General features: G+C 50.0%; 8 protein-coding genes across 8 annotated transcripts; 3 read left to right on the top strand and 5 right to left on the bottom strand.

Annotated features, from left to right (window-relative positions):
- Positions 1 to 991: 991 nt before the first annotated feature.
- Positions 992 to 2707, top strand: CLAFUR5_10291 (uncharacterized protein; the record flags this gene model as incomplete). Its single annotated transcript, XM_047909439.1, has 1 exon — positions 992 to 2707. One exon carries the CDS (start codon positions 992 to 994, stop codon positions 2705 to 2707), a length of 1716 nt encoding a protein of 571 aa, XP_047763957.1.
- A 463-nt stretch (positions 2708 to 3170) lies between these two features.
- Positions 3171 to 3875, bottom strand: CLAFUR5_10290 (C-8 sterol isomerase; the record flags this gene model as incomplete). The annotated part of the gene is made up of 1 exon (XM_047909438.1): positions 3171 to 3875. One exon carries the CDS (start codon positions 3873 to 3875, stop codon positions 3171 to 3173), a length of 705 nt encoding a protein of 234 aa, XP_047764561.1.
- Positions 3876 to 4505: 630 nt separating this feature from the next.
- On the top strand, positions 4506 to 6032 carry CLAFUR5_10289 (uncharacterized protein; the record flags this gene model as incomplete). Its single annotated transcript, XM_047909437.1, has 1 exon — positions 4506 to 6032. The coding sequence occupies one exon, from the start codon at positions 4506 to 4508 to the stop codon at positions 6030 to 6032; it is 1527 nt and encodes a 508-aa protein (XP_047764450.1).
- Positions 6033 to 6306: 274 nt separating this feature from the next.
- On the bottom strand, positions 6307 to 6924 carry CLAFUR5_10288 (uncharacterized protein; the record flags this gene model as incomplete). The annotated part of the gene is made up of 1 exon (XM_047909436.1): positions 6307 to 6924. One exon carries the CDS (start codon positions 6922 to 6924, stop codon positions 6307 to 6309), a length of 618 nt encoding a protein of 205 aa, XP_047764451.1.
- A 1010-nt stretch (positions 6925 to 7934) lies between these two features.
- CLAFUR5_10287 (Sorbicillinoid biosynthetic cluster transcription factor sor3) lies at positions 7935 to 10211 on the top strand (the record flags this gene model as incomplete). Its single annotated transcript, XM_047909435.1, has 2 exons — positions 7935 to 8265; positions 8356 to 10211. 2 exons carry the CDS (start codon positions 7935 to 7937, stop codon positions 10209 to 10211), a joined length of 2187 nt encoding a protein of 728 aa, XP_047764149.1.
- Positions 10212 to 10251: 40 nt separating this feature from the next.
- Positions 10252 to 10607, bottom strand: CLAFUR5_10286 (Catechol 1,2-dioxygenase; the record flags this gene model as incomplete). The annotated part of the gene is made up of 3 exons (XM_047909434.1): positions 10252 to 10383; positions 10440 to 10514; positions 10566 to 10607. 3 exons carry the CDS (start codon positions 10605 to 10607, stop codon positions 10252 to 10254), a joined length of 249 nt encoding a protein of 82 aa, XP_047764150.1.
- Positions 10608 to 10616: 9 nt separating this feature from the next.
- CLAFUR5_10285 (Catechol 1,2-dioxygenase) lies at positions 10617 to 11404 on the bottom strand (the record flags this gene model as incomplete). Its single annotated transcript, XM_047909433.1, has 3 exons — positions 10617 to 10759; positions 10814 to 11052; positions 11106 to 11404. The coding sequence occupies 3 exons, from the start codon at positions 11402 to 11404 to the stop codon at positions 10617 to 10619; spliced, it is 681 nt and encodes a 226-aa protein (XP_047764147.1).
- A 567-nt stretch (positions 11405 to 11971) lies between these two features.
- CLAFUR5_10284 (FAD-dependent monooxygenase orf3) lies at positions 11972 to 13288 on the bottom strand (the record flags this gene model as incomplete). The annotated part of the gene is made up of 1 exon (XM_047909432.1): positions 11972 to 13288. One exon carries the CDS (start codon positions 13286 to 13288, stop codon positions 11972 to 11974), a length of 1317 nt encoding a protein of 438 aa, XP_047764148.1.
- Positions 13289 to 21160: the final 7872 nt, after the last annotated feature.

Below are 21160 nucleotides of genomic sequence, written 5' to 3'. Positions count from 1 at the left end.
CAGGTTCAAAATATCTCACGCGGGTGGATCGACACTTCGAACAGTGGAAATGGATGCTCGAGCAAGACGACAATCGCGACACTGTTCAAAACCTGGTCTTTCAGCAGCAGCACTTCCTTCTGCGCGACTTCTTTGCTTCTCCCAGCCACAGGTGAGGTCAGTATTGAGTGACTCACGATCGAATGCATCTTCTGAAACACTCCAGAAGTGCTCTTGCTAGCTGCAGGGAAGAGCTGGGCTAGCATCTAGCTCCGAGATGCTGACCACTCAGACGCGCCAAGAGCATTTAACCGCGCGACTCTTCAACCACAAAACATCCTGCACCTCACATGCAACTACAAGTGGACTTGCGCCAGAATATGCGCCTGGTGCATTGACCTTGCAGCAAGTGTTTCATCTCTGTAGACGCCGAAGCAAGCGTTTAGCTGGGAGCTCAACTTAGGTACAGCCACTGATCTTCAGCAGAAAGCCTTGGTCCCCATATAGCGGTCGGCAACCGCAATTTGCTTGAGCCACCAGACCACGAGGTTGTGAAACTGTAGAGGAGTCTCTCCACCGCTCCAACCCGTTTCAACGTCCTAGATCGATCTTTGGACCCCACTACTGGGTCTACTGTCAATGCCGAATGCATTCAGGCTTACCGTGTAGGCAAGCACGGGTCTTCGTTGCACAGCTCAGAGGTTCGTGTCAGGTTTGTAGAATGACGCTACTTGTCGATGATACGGTTCGCTCAGAGTACGCGAGCGCATATAGAGCATGTCGTGCCCGATGCATGCTCACTTTCTCTCCGACAGGAACAACCACCAACAGCTTCGAGTGCGGCATTGAAGCAGTTACGAGCTCGACGAGTCTCTTTGCACTTTGTCTTTTCTTGAGTCTTTCTACTAGGCATTCATTGGAGCTGGTCTCCTGCCCAATACACGACGTCGGTCTAATACTAATCACCATCGACATAATTACACCTGAGCTCTGGAAGCTCAGCATAGACGACATGGACTACAGGCATGTCACGCCTCCTTCGGACGATGAGTACTCGACTATGCACTGCCCTGGTGGCAGCGCCAGTACTCAGGCGTCCTACTACCCTCACAACTGGTCCCCAGAGACCGTAATGACCGCTGCCACAACTCCGCCTCGCTCACCATACATTATCCGCGAAAGCGGCTCCCGCCTCTTACCAAAACCAAGAGACCAGGACCAAATCATTGAGCCTAAGCCGTCAATGGCAGGCTTCCATGGCCACAGCCGCACAGCTTCACTGCCCGCTAATCCCTTTGCGATGCAGTTCGGACCAGCCATTCCACAGTTCTCGGGCATCGATCGACGCTCTGCAAGCCCTCGTGGCAGAGCGCAGGCACCGAGCCCCGCGCCTTCAGCATATGGACATCTTCAGCCAGAGTCAGCATCGCACAGACCAACGATGGCCAATATGAGATCTGTGTCTGCATACCACATCTCGAGCGTCAGGTCTCACTCGCGCAATGCGTCATCTTCAAGCATCGACGCCTCCATGCTTAGTCGGTATGGTTACCCGACATATCGGCAAAGCCCTACACCACAACCGATCGGCTGTGGGATCTCGATGTCACGCACACCAAGCGCCATGAGCCACCTAGCGCCTATTCCCATGCCCAATGGCCAAGTCCAATCGTACCCGAATGGTCGCAGAACTGCCAGCCCTCCGGCAAACCCATCTCGACTGTCTGTTGAAGCAGAGGTCCCGGACGACACCGACTTGTCGACCTCGACTGTCCTGGAGTACCTCACCGCACCAAACCCAACCCCCTCCCTGATCCAAAAGATCACCGAAACCAACAAACTCCAAAATTCCCACTTCTGGTTCGATATCCGCAACATCAGATCCTGGTCGGACTTCAACATCAACACAATCTCCACCATCCCCGGTCTCCTCGATCTCCTCAAAGTCGACATCTCATCCCGCCACCTCCCCACCCCAAGCACCGTCAACCTCTCCCCAGAATCTCCCTCACAACTAGCAGAACTCTGCGCAAACCACCACGCCATCAAAGTCAACGCCGCCCTCAAAATCGCCCAAGGCGACAAACACATCGCTATGCGGACCCTTCGACCCATGCCCGGTGCCCGCCAGCAGCCTGAGTTCGTGGCCAACTATCAATCCGACGGGGAGAAGACAATCTACGGCGACGGACGCGGCCGCGTAGTCGGTATTGTCAAGTCCTACGACCAGTGGAATTCAGGCTACCGGAATGGATCCCCGATCGATAAAATCAAGTACCTCGAACATCTAGCCCACCTCCACCGCTTCATGCGCGAGCATGGAACGCGCTATGGGTTCATCATGACGGAGATCGAGCTGGTCTGCGTTCGTCTGGGCGGCCCAAACACAGCTGAGAACATCCCCCTCTTTGGATACCTCGAAGTGGCACCTTCTGTCCAAATTTCCGCGCATGGGACTACGGAGGATGGGGAGTTGAGGATGACGGTGGAGTTGGCGTTGTGGTATTTACATATGCTCGCTAAAGAGCAGCCGTTTCCGGAGCAGTGTCATTGGCGTCTGGATGTGGGAGGGCCGACGGTGATGACGAGGAAACATCATCTGCCGAGGGATGAGTGGATGCCGAAGGTTAATCAGCAGGATAAGAGAGTGTCGAAGAGGATGAGGGGCTGGGTTTGGCCGGATGAACCGCTTCATAAGAGGGAGTGTGGGAAGGGGAGGAGGAAGTGAGTTGTGTGTTGAGGGGAATGTGATGGCACTCCAGCGGGCTTGAGTGTGGTGGAGAAGAGAGAGTGAGTGTATGTAAGGCCTCGTGCATATGTTGGATACCCTAAAGCGATTCGGCGCTGCGTAGCTCAGCATTGCGGATGATTGTTGTTGGTATAATGCATAACTACTAACTACAATACTGTACAGTGTATCTTTGCTTCCACATGGGGAAGTTTTATGCGTTCTGAAGATTTATCCTCGAGTGCCTCAGACGAGTACTGGCTTCGCCAGGACCATGCGGCTCTCAACGAAAAACAGCAAAGCTCTGTCACTGCTCATCGCCCCCAACAGTCACCACCGACCTCACATTACCTTCCGAGTATTCGCCACATGCACAGTGTGGCAATTTGACTCTCCTCCAAAACAGAGCCACTCAGCCGTCGCCTCACTTCCATGTCCAGCTACCAACTCCTCACTCACTCCCTCAAAACTTCAAGTTCAAAAGATTCCCAATCATCTCCCTCCCCGTAATCCTCGTCGTCGCCCACAGCGTCGGGAAATCCAACGTACTACTGAACGTATCCGCATACCCAAACCCCAACATCGGCGGGATCCATCCTCTCGCATACTCCAGGGCAAAACAAGCAGAATCCATCTTATACTGCTTCACCTCCCCACGCCTCAAATGATGCACACTACCCGCTGGGTAAACCTCCGGATGAAAGACGCCCGGTCCAGGTTGATATGCGAGCTGCGTCCCAGACAAAATGTTGAAGTAATCATCAGCAGTGTGGCGGCCCGTGTGGCCCTCTGTCCCGAGGGCTGTGCCGAAGATGATGAGGTACTCGGTAATGCTGGCGTGAATGATGTACATGGCGCCCATGGCGCCGCCGGCGTTGTTGAAGACCCATTCCTGGTCGAGGTTGATGTAGGGGGCGATGGAGGGGATGGCTTGGAGGTCGGAGACGATGGAGGAGACGATGGCTTCTGTGTTGTTGCCGTGTTTGGAGATTGCTGAGAGGGAGATCTGGTGGAGGTGGGAGGGGGTGAAGATGTAGAAGTTCTCGAGTTGGGACTCGAGGAAGAGGTAGAGGCCGTAGGAGGCGGCTAAAAGCGCGATGAAGATGGAAATTCCAGTATAGTTGGGTTTTGATGTTTTGGGCGTCTTGGATTTGTTTTTGGACGCCATGGCTGATGATGGGAAGGGGAAGTGCAGAAGAGAAGGTGATGGCAAGGGGAGGAACAAGGAACGTAAGGAAGACGAACAGAAGACTTGATGTTGTTGTGCTGTCGTTACAAGACGATGACCATTTTCTTGATGAAGAGACGTTGTCCTCCCTCGAAGGAGCGGCCCAATGCGGTTTAGACGATCGTACGAGGATGTGCCATGCTTGCCGGGCGGCCCAAGTCCCAAGTGTTCATCAATCATCATTCCATGCACAGCCTCCTTTCGGGAGAGTGCGGCGCCTCCCGGTCGTTTCATCAAAGCTGAAACACAATATTTGATTGGACTTGATGTCACGAGCTCTTGTTGTCGACATCATCGTTCTATTCTTCCAGCGCAATCGATTCTTCTTGACGGCATAGGCACATCAGATCAGCACTCTTCACGAACAACGCGACATCAACATTGGCATGCTACGCGTCTTACTGCACTTTTGGCTTTCTGCCGCATTCACCTCGACACTGATGAACAGAGTCCCGAGGTCGGGTTCGAGTCCATCTTCAGCCTTGAGCCTTCGGGCCGTTGCCCGTCACGAGCCGCGACGAGGGATTACGCAGTGAATGGACCAGGGATCCTGACGCGCAATCTGTCGACATGTTCGCCAACAACAAGTTCTCGATTGCTAAAGACCCCTCTTGGGCACCGAAATCCGCTCGAGCATCTCTTGCTCCCTCCACCTCTGTGTACAGCGACGTCCTCAACGAGCCGCTGTCCAGAGTCGACCATCCAGACATGCCGCATATTCCTCCGCTTCGAGTGTCGAAAGCCAAAGTGGGAAAGCCGAGTCAGGTCCCCGACCACATGGCAAATGGCCACCAGCAGATCCAAGACAACGGACCACAAGTCAGACAGTCACGACTGCCAATTTTCAAGCAAGTGCGATCGATGTTGCAGAAGCCTTCGCCTCTCACCACATCTGAGGCCATCGGACACAATGACACTTTCCGTCAAACGGGCAGGGCTCCAGACGTGAAACCGTCTAATTACAAGGATGCATATGAAGCCACCGACGAAGCGCAAAGACGGCCGTCTCCCACTCGACTGCAAAAGAATGTTCCACCAAGTCTGCGAAGCACTTCACCAGTATCAGTGTTGGAAGATCGAGATACGCAGCACGAAAGATTGCCACGCTTCGACTGGGATCCCGAACCAGGCTCACCTATATCATCGACATCAGACATCTCACCGGACTACTATCAGATACCCATCGGCCCGAGTCAGGTCTCAGTGAACCTGCGCGCTGTGCCTCAGACACCGGCGCGGGCAAAGATGGTCTCGATCAAGCGAAAAGCAAAGCCGAGTGGGTATTCACAGGCTTCGGAGAACATCCCACCTCCTCCTCCACCACCATACGACAGTCACTATACCACACTGAACTCGTGGAGAAATCAGATACAGCCGAACAGCCACTTCAGCTGGACGACTGGCGCGCCTTCAATCAGACCCGCTTCACGACCTTCAATGGACGGAACCAACCCGGCACCACGACACAGTAAGGATCACGGCGACTTCATGCCCAACAGCCGCTTCAGTTGGAGCACAGTTCAGACTGGCATGCGCCCAGAATCACCACCTCCAAGCCCTCCACCTGTGGTACCCTCAAAGTACCGCCAACCTCCAGTACAATCCATCCTCTCCCGCCACAGACCGATCCAACGCGCCGACAAGGAAGTCTGGACACCACCTCCACGCAAGACCTCACTAGCCGATCCTGAAATCGACCCAGGCACCCCCACCAGCGCGAGATCCAAACTCACAATCAACTCCCGGCCCTTTACCGAGCACGACAACGCCGGATCCGGCAAGAAGCTCCCTCCTCCACCCGAGCTCCTCACACCTACCATGTCGCACAAGGAAGTGCTGTTGAAAGAGGAACAGGATAAGATTCACCAGAGGCAGAATATCGAGAGGGCTATCGCGGATCTTAGCAAGATTGAGAACGCCAGTCCGATGGATGTGAGCTGGGAGCAGGTGAAAGATGCCAGATCGAGGATCGCGGAACTGAAGACTACATTGGCGGAGGTGCAGATGGAGGAGCGGGAGATTGGGGTTGCGATTACGAGGGCACGAAGAAAGGAGGGCGAGGAGGAAGGATTATGGGTTAGGAGGGTTACGAGCTAAGTGCTTGGGTGCGAAGGAGCCACTGATTTGAGCGTTGGAAGCGGTACTGGGTTGCAGCAAGTGAGCGAGCGAGCGAGCGAGGGCATGTTATTCTACAGCATTTTCTAGCGTGGCGTTGGGTGGAGCAGTCAGCTGTGCTGCTGCTGGCAATGATTCTTCTTGTACGATGAAAGGCAACGGACGACGAAATCTTCCTGAGCCTGTCTTAGCATTTGATGCATCAGGCACCACTGACCACTTAACTAGATGGCCACGATACACATCACCACGACCCTCAAGCCAAACCCCCATCATACCTCACCTCAACCACAAACCTCGGTCCCTGCCCATCAAGAACCCCAGCTTGGAACGGCGTCTGCCTCATGATCCTCGACGTACATCCTTCATTAGAACTCACAAGCTCCTGCAAGATCTCCCTCGCTTTCTCCTTAGCAGCAACCTCACTCTCATACGACTGTCTGATTTCCATATCCTTCATCGGCACCATCTGATTGCGCTCCGCCCAGCCACTGGCCTTGAGCTCGCTGTCCAGCTCAGACACTACGACATTCCAGACCGGACATGGAAGTTTGGCGGCTAGGTGGGCGTCTTGACGACGTAGGAGTGTGGTTTTCTTGATGCGGTTTGGATCGCCGTTGATGGGGGAGGCGATGTGTTCGAAGGCCATATGTCTGCCGTCTCGGACAAAGTCTTCGAGAGCTGATCGTCCCGGTGAACATTCGGAGCCAAAGTTATGGCTAGCCTGAGCATGTACGCTCTCCAGATCATGGTATGGGCCCGATACTGCGATGTCGTGGATGTGGGGGGTCGATGTTTTGAGGTAGTAGATTGTGTCTGAGGTATCCCGGGATTGGTTACCTTGACCCATCAGGTCAAGGAAGTTCATGCGCATCGTTGTGCGGGTTCGAGAACCGGAGCCCCCGGCGCGAATTTCGAGGCATTGTTGTTTGTGCGAGCTCCAGTCTCTACGCTGACAGTCCCTCGAGCAGCACTGTACGCTGTGGCAGCCAGCGCATTGCTTTAAGGGTTCGCCGAGGTCTGAGGCTGCGGTGTGGCAGCGGCCGCAGGAGGTGTTGGGGAGGGTGGGTGAAGACATGGCGGGATGGAGGCGTTGTGCTGGTGCAAAAGGACTGTACTTAGATTGCAGCAGCTTTTCGCCTTTCGTATTTGAGCTCTATACCCATGTCTGGACTCAATGGCAACAGGCAGCCAGCGAGGAGAAAGTTCTATCGATGGTTGCTATGGTGGAATTGGTGTCGATCATCCTGGAGCGCGTAGAGTGGTTGCATGGAGCATGGACTGAGGGATGCAGCTTTGCATGATTTGTGAAGGCCTCATCTGGCCATTGCATCAACGCGTGGCTGTCATGTCGAGGTTCAGAGCTGCTGGCTGTACCTTCCATATCTCCCAAACGTTCAATGCTCCTGCAGTGCACTGGCAATGGCCGAAATGGGGTCGCGTAAGGCTCGCGACCAACAATGGGCTTCGATGTCCAAATGTAATGCTGGTGCCCTTCACAGCTCTTGTTATCAAGGCTATGCGTGCCTGTCGTCGCGTCGACGTGATGATCTCTCAGCAGAACATGTCTTCCTCTTGTGGGTTCTTCCTCGGACTTCTCGGATGTGGCGGGCGCGACTTCCGGACATTTAAACTTTTGCTGCTTCTCGTGCCACCGCGAGCAGGAACGATGCGATAGGGACGCCTCCATCGTCGACAATGCCATCGTCTGTGCATCGACATAGCTGGTCGGTATATTATCGACCACATTGGCTTCGGAGACTGCTGACGATAGCTCAACTGGAGACGCTCCCCGTCTGGCCCTACTGATCAGAATTGGTCATCGTGCTTGAACATCGGACCAGGAAACCTCCATCGAAGGACAAGACGACAGGCTCGGGAAGCATGGAGACACCAGAGTCAGCATCTATCCTACAGCATCAGTCCGGATCTGACGCGCCAACTTCACCGCAGCCCAAGAGACAGCGCATCTCGCAAGCCTGTACGCCGTGTCGAGATCGTAAAACGCGATGTGATGGGAGGCAGCCCGTTTGTGTAGCATGTGAGAATCGTGGTGTGGCCAGCATCTGTACATTCGATTATGCTCGTCGGCAGCGCGCAAAGCCATCTCAAGCTCCACGACGACCAACAGAGGTTCCGAACCGACTAGCCGATCCGACATCTGCTCAAGCAACATCGGAAGTGCCTGCGAACAGGCCTCAGTTACTCCCTACTGGTAAGTCGCATCAAGAGTGGCAGGCGTGGGATAGATGTGGCGGGAGGACATGTGCCCTCATTCATGGATCTTCGCTAATCACGACACTAGGCCCTACAGCAGCAGCACTGTACCCGAAACCTCCTCAGAGATCAGGAATAGATCCCGGACTCAGTCCCAGCGTACCTGCTCATGGCTTGGTACACGCCAGAGCAGATGGTCTGGCTACCATCGCAGCTGGTCATGATGAATCTCTGTATGGACCATCCTCGACCGTTGCTTTTCTGCGGCATGTCATGCCGAATCAAAGTCGACACGGCTCGGTAACACCAGTACATCACGTCTCCCATGGTTCCAGAGAGTTACCAGATGCGAGGAATGGGTCAGCTGTGCCGGACCGTCTACCTGCGAAGGCTGATGGTGTTGCTGTGCTTCCACGCCGGCGGCAGGCTGACCACTTCTTGTTATGCTTCTGGGAGTTCATCCATCCATTGTTCCCGGTATTGCATAAGCCCAGCTTCATGCTGAAATATGAGAGACTCTGGGTAGAGGACGATCAAATACAGGCTGCTCATGAGTCGGAAGCCGAAGAAGCCATCTTCACGTCTACACTAAACTTGGTCTTTGCCCTGGGTAGCAAGTTCAGCACCCAGGTAGATCCGTCGCAGAAAGTCTCGGTGGCAGACGATTTCTACCAGAGATCTCGGCAATCATATCCTTTCGATATCCTCGACTCCACCTCTATCAATTTAGTGCAGATTCTGGTTCTCACCGCGGTTTACTTGCAGAGTACAGAGCACGCAAGCCGTTGCTGGAACAGCCTGGGACTAGCAATACGGATGGGTCAAAGTCTGGGATTACACGTGGACCATGGTAGTCGCAAAGCCATCACACAGCTGGAGCTAGAGATGCGTCGAAGGATATGGCATACTTGCATGAACCTTGACCGTTTGCTAGCCATGACTTTCGGGCGGCCTTCCATGATCGACAGATTCACTGACGTTCCAGCCCCTGCTTTGGTCGATGACGAGTATCTTAGCGACCGCGACATCGGGGTCCAACCTTCGTCTGTCCCATCACGGCTCGGACTCTTCGTTTCGTCTTGCCAATTGTTTGACCTTCTTGAGGAGATCTTGGAGCTCTTCTACAGAGATAGCTCTGGCACCAGCTCACAGAAGCACCCCAATGGGATGACACAAGCCTCGGAGCTGCTAGCACCTGTCCTGGACCTGAATCGGAGGTTGGACAAGTTCGTTGAGAATGTGCCGGAGTATTTGCAAGTACCGACAAGTGGCAGTGGCACCGAGGATCATATCCACCTGCAGCAACAGGTACTTTATTGCCGCTTTCTCTATGTGAGACTGCTGTCATTACGACCAGTGTTACTCATGTCGACGAGGAGGAATGCAAAGGCCTTCACGACTCCCATGTCACTGGATGACGACTTGATCCGAAGCTGCTGCACGCTTTGTACCTTTACAGCATGTCGTCTGATCGACACTCTATACGAGAATCTGGGGACTCTATATCGAAGCTCTGGCTGGCATACCGTGTACTTCACATTCTCTGCAGCTATAGTGCTGCTGGCCTCATCCAAGGTGGAAGAGCTTGGCCCTCATGTCAACAGGCCCACCATCGAAGCGGCGTGGGCGCGGTGTTGGCAGGTTTTGCAACACTACGAGGGACAAATACATTCGGCAGCGCATGCTCGAAACATTCTGCAGACCATGAAGGCGCGGATGACTGACTCGTTCCGCCGTGGAGGAGACAGTCAGCGTACAGTGGCACATGACAACTATGCTGTCAGACAGGACACAAACGGTACTGCGACAGCTTACAACAACGAGATTTACCCACAGATCAGCTTGGACGATATTGACCTGACATTCAGTGCGGATAATATGTCGGAAGCATGGTTTGGTCAACAGCTGATCAGTCTTGATTGGCTAGAGATGTCTCAAATGTAGCGGTACCTCCTCACTCACCGCGCCATCCCCAAATCTCTCCTCACAATGAGGCTTTCTTCTTCGTCGGATCAGAAGGTGCCATGCGCACATCGTACTGGATCTCAAGCTTGGCCTCTGGATCGTTCTTCCGGGCTTGGAATTCCACTGTGAGACTGTCCTTCACAGCGAAAACCTGGACCATGTCAGCACAAGAGTTGGGCGATATGATCATACGCGAGGGCCACTAACCGAGTCATTATCAAGGTAGTCGCTCTTTGCGTCGAAGATCTGCGTAGTGATAGGCTCGTAGCCTTCTTTGAGCACCTGATATCTGGTCAGCACTATCCGCGGCGCCGGTCGATCCACCACACTTACTATCAGATGAATGTGGCCAGGTCTATAAGGGTGACGATCCATCAACTGCAACTATTTGCCCGCAGGACCGTCGAAAGGCACCGGATATGGCGTCGGCCTGATGCAGTAAAATGCATACTCGCCGTTGGCATCCGTCATGAACTTGCCACGAAGATTATGCTCGATCTGTTTGTCATCTTGTTGCTCGTACAATCCTACGTTTTGTGTCAGCAGCGATTTCAACAGGATCAGCTCAAGCCTCCACCTACCATTGGTAGACGCCATCCACACATCCACAGATGCATTCGCCAAAGGCTGCCCAGACTTGGCGTCAACCACCTGGCCGAAGAAGTACAGTTGCTCGGCACCCTCGCCTTTGGTGATATGGATGTTCGCGCCCTTCGATCGCACTGGATGGTCTGTTCTAAGGAATGGGCCAAGGATAGCACTCTGGGTCGCAGTATCTGCGGCTTCCGACGCTTTCTTGTATGTGATTTCGTCAACCAGGCTGCAGGTTTGATCGGCTTTGTCACACAGCAAGACTGCACAACATGGGCCTACGACTCAAGACCGACCACGTCACAGACGAGCTGGCCTTCGTTTCTCCTGTCGTTGCTCATCTGTCCGGCCCAGTTCAGCAGATTGACACCTGCCATCCACTCATCGACGGTCAACTCGACCTCACGAGCGAAATCGTGCAGATGTGGAACCAAAGAAGACATCACTTCTCTCATTCGAGGCGAAGTCTTGGGACCCATGGCTTCGATGACGCTTTGTGTAAAAGTCGGGTCGAAGCGAGCAGAGCCATCGGCATTCTTCTTCATCTCTGGACCTTTGTGGCTTAGTCCGTTGGAAGTCATGATGGATATTTTGAATCTCGAATAGTCGCTGGAAGTTGGTTCACTGGATTGGACGTCGATTGAGTTGGATAGTAGTGTGGTAGGCGAGAGGAACTCGCTTGCTACTTGACCTTTGGCTGCGTCCCTGGTTCTCACGGAGATGTCGAGAGAGCGAGCCTGATACAGTGCTTTCTTCGGAATGTGTCCGTCCAGGTAGCTTCTCAAGCTCAAGTGTTGTTGCTGGTGCGTTCGCAAGGCCTCGCATCGGTGCAAGGATCGGCTGTCGGCCTTCAACGTCGGATCGTGCACCAGGCTCGGCACATTTCCGTCGGCTTGCTGCTCAAGCACAGTTCGCATCAGCTGCGAGATGCACAACATCCACTGGTAAGACATCGTATGCCATTGGTTGCACGGAACTTGGAATCCGAGTTGAACGTGCATACGATGCTGTTGATGCTGACTTATACGGACTTGGCAGAAGTCAATGGCACGAACACCCCAGAACTCACCCTGGCGTCACCCATCTCAAGACAAAGCTCCCTGGTGTCATCAGGGAGAAGGTCGCGATATGCTTTGTTTCGAGATATATCACAGCTTTCCACTCGCCGCTAAACTAGCACCCAGCCGCTGCTTCGCCTCCCGACACATACTCGCAACATCCACATCCGCAATCATACCATTCCTCGTATCAATCTCATGCTTAATCTTCTTGAAGTCCTCCCCAACGCCCTCCGCAAGCCATTCATAACAGTTTCCAATGTGCTGGCTCGTCTGCACCAACCAATTCCCTCTCTCCCTCCTCACCTGATCGAACGTCTCAAACGCAGCTGCAATATCTTTCTGGCTCTTCACCCTCTCATCAGCCAACAGATCCGCCAGCACGGCACTATCTTCAATACAAAAGCCAGCTCCGGCACCGTGATGTGGACTCGTCGCGTGCGCCGCGTCACCGATCAAGAGGACACTTCCGTAGTTGTACTTAGGTACAGGATTGTCACCCAGATGGAAAATCGCCCATACGTCCAGATTCGGCTGACACAATTCCAGCAAATTCCTCACATCGCTCCCATAGCCCTCGAAGTCTTTCAGCGCATCCTCTCGCTTCGCTGGCCGTGTGAGGTGTGAATCGTCTGGCCATTCGTCGTCCGTCGTGTGGAACGCCACAATGTTCAGCGTTTTCCCGTGGTTGACGGGGAAAGTGAGCATGTGTCCCCCAGGACCCATGTGCATACACGCATTCTTCGCCTTCTCCTCGCCCACGGCTTTCACCGCATCCTCCATCGTCGCTAACGCGCGGTACGCGTACTTGTGCGAATACGTCGGCTTCGAACACGGATGAGAAGGTCCATACATCAGACTCCGGACCTTCGACTTGATGCCATCACACCCTATCACCGCCGTCGCTGTAGCGGTGGACCCATCATGGAAATGAAGCACGTGCCGTCCAGTCTTCTTATCCCTCCCCAACCCCTCCAACCTCCTCCCAAAATCCACCACATCCTCCGGAATCAACTTGACCAACTCATCCAAATACCTCGCCCTATGCACCCCCGCCTGTCCTAACTGATTCACAATACTAAACGCCCACGTCCCCTCGCCGCCTTCCTTCACACTGAACCCATCGTGATAATCAAACCACACTTTCTTCTTGCTGTCCCAAATGTTCCCAGTTCGGACTTTCTCAAAGGCTTCGTAGATTCCACTGTAGCAGTGCTTCATGGACTGGACTGCGTTGCCTGTGAAGGCGACTCCTGCGCCGACTTCGCCGAAGGAAGGGGCTTGTTCGTAGATTTTTACGCGCAAGCCGCGGGTGTGGAGGGCGATGGCGAGGGTTTGACCTGAGATTCCGCCGCCGATTATGGCGAGGTCGAAGTCTCTTTTTGATGATGGGGTGGTGGAAGGCATGGTGGTGGTGGTGGTGGTGGTGGTGGTGTTTGGGAATCTATGCCTGGGCAGGAAGAGGGTTGTCTAGAATGGAAATGTGTGAAGGATGATGGCGATGATGCTGATGCTGATGCTGTATATACATTCATATGAAATGAGGTTACACCGGCCGACGATGCGATGATTCTTATCTATACAGTAGCAACCGGTCGGCATGGAAGTTCTGATATTCTCGAGCCCGTCTTTCGTCATCGCCTTTCTCGCATTCGTCGTTGGAGAAAGCTGCCGATACATGAGCCGTAGCCGGGCCGTGTTGAAGATCCGACAGTCAGATCCAACACGAGCGTAATCTCAGCCTATCAGAACCCCTAACGCAAGCTCGCTTCGTTACCTAATAGGAACAAGTCTAGGCTACTAAAGCGCAGGTAGTCTAAGGGCGTAAGTCGCGAAAAGCGCTATCGCTACGTAGACGCGTACCTGTTTTATACTATAATAGCTTACGATATTTAATTGCTCTATACGCGACAATAGCGATATTAAGATATATTTTCTAAATTGTTACTTCGCGGATCTATAGAACAAAGCCTCCTCTATAATCCCCTATAAACCGCTTATCTATAGCTATACTATAGTAAAAGCCTTAGGGATTTCTATATAACCTATTCTATGTCCTATTTTAGTATATACTATCACGTTAGAAGTGTGGGAAGTTATTGTACGGGCTCAGATAGGGTGTTTCAAAAGCAGGTTGTGTATTGCATATGTCTATCTAGAATAGACAGGTGTTGCTCTTGAAGAGGCTGCAGGTGACTAATCAGTCACCTGATTCTTGGCGTACGTGGCATCAAGTTTTGATGGTGGGATGTTGCCCATGTACACGCTCGGATCGCGACATATACACTATAGCGACTACTCCTCTACGACTACGTACCTATTTACGACGAGCTATTCATTATCCTACGCGTAGAGGTTGGCGCTATCGATCCGAAAAGAGACATTTACGTAATACCGCGTAATAATAGAAATATAGCGTAGCTTAGAGCGTATACTATAGATCGCTAGTAGCGCGAATTAGGTAAACTCCGCGCGATATCTAGGAATATAACGGACCTAGTAGGAAGAGGAGGTCTAGAAGATAGTATACGGCTATCGTCGTAGCGTCGTACGCGTATAGCTACTATATAAGAAGCCGTAGAAGAGAATTATAAAGAATCGGATAATAAGGGTAATGTTGAGAACAGGACACGAATTGCGCAGCCGTGGAAGATAGGAATTACAGATTATGTGAACGAAGAAGGACCCAATGGGATAGCGTGTATCTATGTACAGTATCGCCAGTTGATGGTGTAGGTGTTTCAGGAGGGACAGCTGCACCCAGGACTTGACTAGCAAGCCCTGATTACTAATCCCCCTAAGCACCTAATGTTGACCCTATGACCTGCATATTCTCAACACTCCCACTCAGGTCAGAAGGCCTCAAACAATCCCTTATGCAAGCTGGAGCTGCCTTACAAAGTTTTGAAACTGCTGGCTATTGAGGGGCTTAGTCAGCCCATTAGCAACCATGTCCTTTGTGTGGCAGTAATCCACTACAATCTTCCTTTGCCACCAGAGATTCCTGATATAGTGGTATGCCACATCAATATGCTTTGACCTGTCATAGACATAGGCATCTTTGACAAAGGTCAAAGCTGCTTGGTTGTTACCTATAAGCTTCACTGGTCTCAGCTCATCAACAGTACTTTTGCTTGCCTTGATCCTAGGTTAGAATGAACACTCTCTAACCAGGTCAGGACACCTCATCTCTCTGAGGACTGTAGCAAGAAACTGTGACTGCTTGGCTGCTGCATTCATGGCCGTAAACTCAGCCTCTATTGTTGATGTGGCAACAGACTTCTGCTTCCCACTCATCCAGGACACAGGTGATCCACAAAGGAACCACACATGTCTAAGGATTGAGACTCTGTCTGCCTTGTCTATAGCATAATCAGAATCTGAGTATCCCTAGAGAATACCTCCTCCTCTTCTGTACATCAAGCCCAGGTCTGGGTATGATCTCAGATATCTAGAGAGTTTCTTCAAAGCTCTAAGATGTTGCTTTGAAGGGTCAGCAACATATGAGCTGATTCTTCTAAGGGGGAAAGCAAGGTCTGGCCTTGTCATTGTCATTAGCCACATCCAGGTACTATTGCAACTCTAGTACTCCTGTTTGTTGCACCTCTTATCTATAGCAGCTGAAGGTCTCAGATCCTTATAGCTGTCTATAGGTGAGAGTGTAGGTGTGGCCTTCTCTAGAGAGATGCCCATCTTGGCAAGGTTAGTTTGGATGTAGTGTCCTTGATCGAGCTTCACAGTACCTTAGGACCTGTTTCTTGTAATCCTCATTCCAAGGATCTTCTTAGGTTCCCTAAGATCTTTGACCTTGAACACTCTTCCGAATTCAGCCTTGAACCACTGAACATCTAATAGCTTTGGAGCTGCAATAGGGATGTCATCCATATAGGTGAGGACCATGATGTCTCTTCCTCTGTGGATGAGTAGGCATGGATCCACCTAGGACTAGGTGAATCTAATCTGTTCTAGCTTGGCAACACAGAGCTTGTTCTAATATCTAGCTGCTTACTTCAGTCTATACAGGCTTCTAAGGACCTTAAAGACCATATTTGGTGAAATTTCAACACCTAGGGGTGGGACCATGTAGACGTCTTCAAGAAGGCTACTTTCGGTGAAAGCATTGTTCACATCTACCTAGTGCATCTCAAGATATCTCTCACATACTACAGCCATAAAGACCCTAAGGGTATCATGCCTAACAGTAGGTGCAAAGGTCTCTTCAAAGTCAACACTATATTTCTGTGAAAACCCTCTTGCAACTAGTCTTGCCTTGAACTTTTCAATGGCTCCACTGATCATTCTTTTCACATCAAAAACCCACTTAGATGTAACCAGGTTTGCACCCCTTAGTAGTACAACTGGATCCAAGGTGTTGTTGCTTCCTAAGGCAATAAGTTCTTTCTGGATTGCCTCTTTCCACATATGTCCCCAATTGGGGTCTCCCACTGCCTCCTTATAGGACTTTGGGATTGGCACTTCCTGCTGGTAGGCTATGGCCTGCCTAACAGCAGCAAATGCATGTCCCTCTACATCATTCAGGATTTCCTCAACCTAGCTCATAGTTGGATCAAGATGAAACATCTAAGCAATCAATGCCCTATAATGCTTGGCTTCATGCTTAGCAGAGCCATCATCTTCATCCCCCCTTGACCTCTTCTTGCCTGCAAGCTGAGGTGGCTGTTGAGGTTGATCCTCCTGAACAAGTTCCTCTTCCTTTTCTTTTCTTGGAGTCCCCTCTACTCCAATCTTCTGGTACTCTCTAATGTCTTTTGGAGGTTGGGGAAGTTGCACAAACAGAGGCTTTGCCTGGAGCTGCTATGGCTACATTAATGAACTGGAGACCTGAGCAGGAGGTCTTCCAACAGGGTTTCTCTTTAGGGCTCTGCTTGACTGGTTTGTGAAGGTGATGCCAAGATCCATATCACCCCCCTTCTCATTCTCAAACTAGTCAACTTGCCCGTGTGTTTTGATGGCTTTCATGTCAGGCTCCTAGAAGAGCTATTGCTTTGTGGTGTTCTCCATATAGCTAACAAAGACAACTTCTTTGCCCCTGTTCATGAGCTTGTCACTTCTCAAGCCTTGAGGTTGGGATCTCGGGTCTACATAGACCACTGCTTTACATCCCTAGACTCTCAAATGGTCAACTGATGGTACCTGGCCAGTGAAGGCTTCTTCTGGTGAAAAAGTAGAACCATCTATTATTGGTCCATTTGGAAGTCTGTTTCTGACTACAGTTTGAGCAATAAGGGCCTCTAGCTAGAATTCAACTGGCATATTTGAGTCCTCAAGCATAGCTCTCACTATGTCCTTAGAGGCTTGGATTGACCTTTTCACAGGTCCATTCTGAAGTGAGTTGTAGGCATCAGTTGTGTCAATCTGAATGCCAAACTCCTTCTCCCACTGTTCTAGCAAGGAAAGAATTTCCCTTGTACCATCACTACGGATTGCAGATAGAAAACACCTTAAGCTGTTCTCTACCTGAACCTTCCATTCCTTTAGAGCTGTAGGTGCATCACTCCTAGCCTTCAAAGGGATTACCCACTTCTTCCTTAAGAAGTTGTCTACAATCTCAAGCCAGTACTTGAAGCCAAGTCTTGAGACTGCACCTTGAAAAGGCCCACAGATGTCAATAGAGATGAGGGCCAGCCTCTCTCCTTTCCTCTCTATGGCAGGTCCTTTGAACTTCCTCATGTTTGTAAGGGAGCAGACCTTGCAGTTCTGGTGTTCAGAAGGAACAGGAATGGGATCTTTCTCGTCAGTGACCCTATGCAGGTTTCTTAGCAGTCCCTTGCTAAGGTGTGCACATCTTCTATGCTATAGCTCCCACTGGTCCTAGGACTCAGTGGCAGTCATAGCCTGTTCTAATTCACATTCAAAATGTGTACCTAACTTGGACAGATCCAAGTCATGCTCCTATAGAGAGGCATATGCTTGAGGCATAGCTTTAAGCTGCTCTGAAACACTTTGAATGAATGGAACACCCCCTCTCAGCTTTGTCTGGACAACAGGTTTTCCAGAAAGGGATTTGAGGGTGAAACTGGGTGGTTGGACAGCAAAGTGTTAGCTGAACTGATTCCAAGAAACAAGGCTAACTCCAAGGCTAGGAACAAACAAAACATTCTTCAAGACAATCTGCTTCCTAGAAGGACCACCTATCACTGCACTGCCCTTATGTGTGGCATGTAGGTAGCCACCCCCAACCTTGATCCACTTCCTCTTCTGAAGAGGTTTCAGGGTCCTGAAAAGTGAATCCTGGTCAGTCATATAGGATGAAGCACAAGAGTCAAGCAACCACTCTGAGGAGGGGTATTTGCCTTTGGCTTCCACAGTTGAATAGGCAACCTCATCGACTTCATCATCGTCTGATAGTGTCTCAGGGTCTGATAAGTCTTCCTAGGTTGCATGGGCTCTTGCAGGCTTCTTGGTGGATGAGGCTTTCTTCTTCTGGCTGTCACCCACCTTCCTTGTAAGGTCCTTCATCACCACTAGGATGTCCCTCAGGCTTGGGGATAGGGACCTCCTTCTTGGTGGTGATGATTGTCTCTTTGCAACAGAGGTGTTTCCTCTGTTGAGCTTGTCCTTCCTGACAGCATGCTTGGCTCTAGAGAAGTGTGGGCAATCCTTGATCACATGATCACCATTACAGAGATGGCAGGTGATCTTGCCCTGGAAACCTCTTCCTATAAACATTGCTGTTTCCTTAGATGCAACTTCCAGCCTGGATTCATGTGACTCAAGCAGTTGTAGACAATTTTTATATGACAGTCCTGGCTAGGATAGGATGGTGTTCTTGGTCTCAAGATACACCTCAGGCAGGGCTTGAAGCAGATGCTTTAGCTTCCTTGTAGGCTCTCTGTAGTGAGCCTCTGCTGGGTCAACTTCAGCAATCCTTCTTGCAAGATTGCTAAGGTGGACCTAGGCCTATCTAATGGTCATGCTATCTGTCATTCTGAAGTTGATCAATTCTTGAACAACTGCCATTATATATACAGCATGAACCTTGCTATACTTTGCCCTCATCTTAAGCTAGATCTCTCCAGCTTGTCTTATCTCTAACACCTCATCTTGGTCATCTTGTGAAAGGCAGATGAAGATCTTATATCTTGCCTTTACATTTGCTTTCCTCCCAACTAGACTATATCTTGACTCTTTAAGTCTAGGTGAGGGATCTAATGACTTAGATAGTATTAAGGAGCTGGGTGTGCTTAATAATGGATGGCTTCTATCTATAACCTAAAGCACATCTTAAGCTTTAAGATGGTCTTGCATTAATAAGAACTATGTCCTCTAGTTGTCCTTAGTTAGGATAGGTACTACTCTCCTCCTACTAAGGGTACTATGTCTAGTTTCCTCTATACTTTTATATATAGGACAGGATGGCTACCTATAGAAGAAAGGTATTCGTTCGTACGCGATCGGATCGATAGGAGGTAAACCGAACGCGAGGTTAATAGTAGAGAGAATAGCTATCTACTAGAAAGCGACGAAAGTCGGTCGTAAGGATCGTGTTTCTAAGACACTGTCTATAGCTCTCTTAGGGGAGGGTGTTCTAAGACACTACGGCTCTCTTAGACGGAACAGTTAGTTAGTAAGGACAATACGATGTCCTAAGAGCAACTCTTCCTAATAGGCTCGCCTACCTTTCTAAGGTATTAGTATAGGCTTCTCTTCTAACCCTCTAAGTTAGTCAAAGTCTAACAGTGTCTTACTAGGCTCTTTTACGACTAATATACACCTATAGCGAGCTATAGCTTCCTATATAATACGGAGGCGGCCTCTAGTCTGCCCTTCCTTTTAGTATTATAGAGGAATAACTACTACGACTTTAATCTATAAGACCTAAAGGCTAACTCGGGCTTATAACCTATTAAATAGGTTACGAATTACGTAGCCGTAGAGGATAGGAATTACAGATTATATAAATGAAGTAGGACCTAATAGGATAGCTATATCTATATATAGTATTACTAGTTAATAGTATAGGTGTTTTAGGAGGAGTAGCTATACTTAGGACTTGACTAGTAAGCCCTAATTACTAATCCCCCTAAGTACCTAATGTTGAACCTATAACCTATATATTCTTAATAGGTAATACTATATTAGATTCGGACTTATTAGACGTACTAGAAACCTATAGGATCCTTCCGATATATAGTAACGTACTTTACTACCGAGCGGGCTATACTACCGAGCGGGCTATACTACCGAGCGGGCTATACTACCGAGCGGGCTACTTTTACTAAGAACTGTACTACTTAGATTCTAGTTCCTAAAATGTAGTAGCTCTATTAATGCCTATTAGAAGTATATCGTCATCTTCTTTGTCGTTAGATTTAGACGTAGTAGGTCTGTTCTCGTTCGGAAGATCGTCTTTTTTAATATTCGCGATATCAACCCTATCCTCTAGTACTATAATGTCTTTAGCTTTAGGAAGATTAAGCTCCGGGTCCGGTCTTAACTATAGGATTAGCTTCAGGTTCTCTCGGGCTTATATACTATTTAACCTCGTACTATTAAGCTCTTTAAGGACGTATATACTAAACCCCGAGTACACCTTAGCTATATAATACGGCCTAAGCTAGCGGTAACTAATCTTTCTAGATAGGTTATCCTTATACGGCTTGTCGAACTTGACTATAAGATCCCCGACCTAGAACCCTACGAAGTTAATACTACGTTTAGTATCGAAGTATTCCTTACTTAGGATATAAAGCCTTACTCTCTATAACTATAACTCCTAAAGACTTATATCCCGTACCTATAATTAACGCGCCCGAATAGCTAACAGCTTCTCCGTTGATCTAATAGATCCCTATTTATAGTTCGCCTATATCGGGTATCCTATCTCGATCGGGAGAATAGTACGATAGCTATATAGGACCTCCGCCGGAGTTATACCCGTAATTCTAGATACCGTAGTTCTATTAGCCTAAAGTACCGTAGTGATCTATCGCTCCTAGGACTTATAGGTGTTCTTAGTAAGCTTGGCTAATATAGCTAGAATAGGTCGATATCCTACTTCTATAGTTATATTTAACTACGGGTAGTAGGGTAAGATCCGGATATACTTAATACCTATACTAATAAGTATCCTCTCTACCTCCCCTTTATTAATACTAGCGTTATTAAGCACAATCTTATAGTAGTATCTATATCGGCTAAATACTATCTCGTATAAGAACTTAGTAATCGCCCGCGAATTTAGAGGCTTCCGTACGACCTTCGCCTTAATCTACCTACTTAGAGCTTCTCGGGCAATAAGTAAGTACTCGTTTCTAT

This window comes from Fulvia fulva, chromosome 7 (assembly GCF_020509005.1).
Source record: "Fulvia fulva chromosome 7, complete sequence".
Classification (NCBI taxonomy): domain Eukaryota; kingdom Fungi; phylum Ascomycota; class Dothideomycetes; order Mycosphaerellales; family Mycosphaerellaceae; genus Fulvia; species Fulvia fulva.
This window is presented reverse-complemented; position numbering and strand designations above follow the sequence as displayed.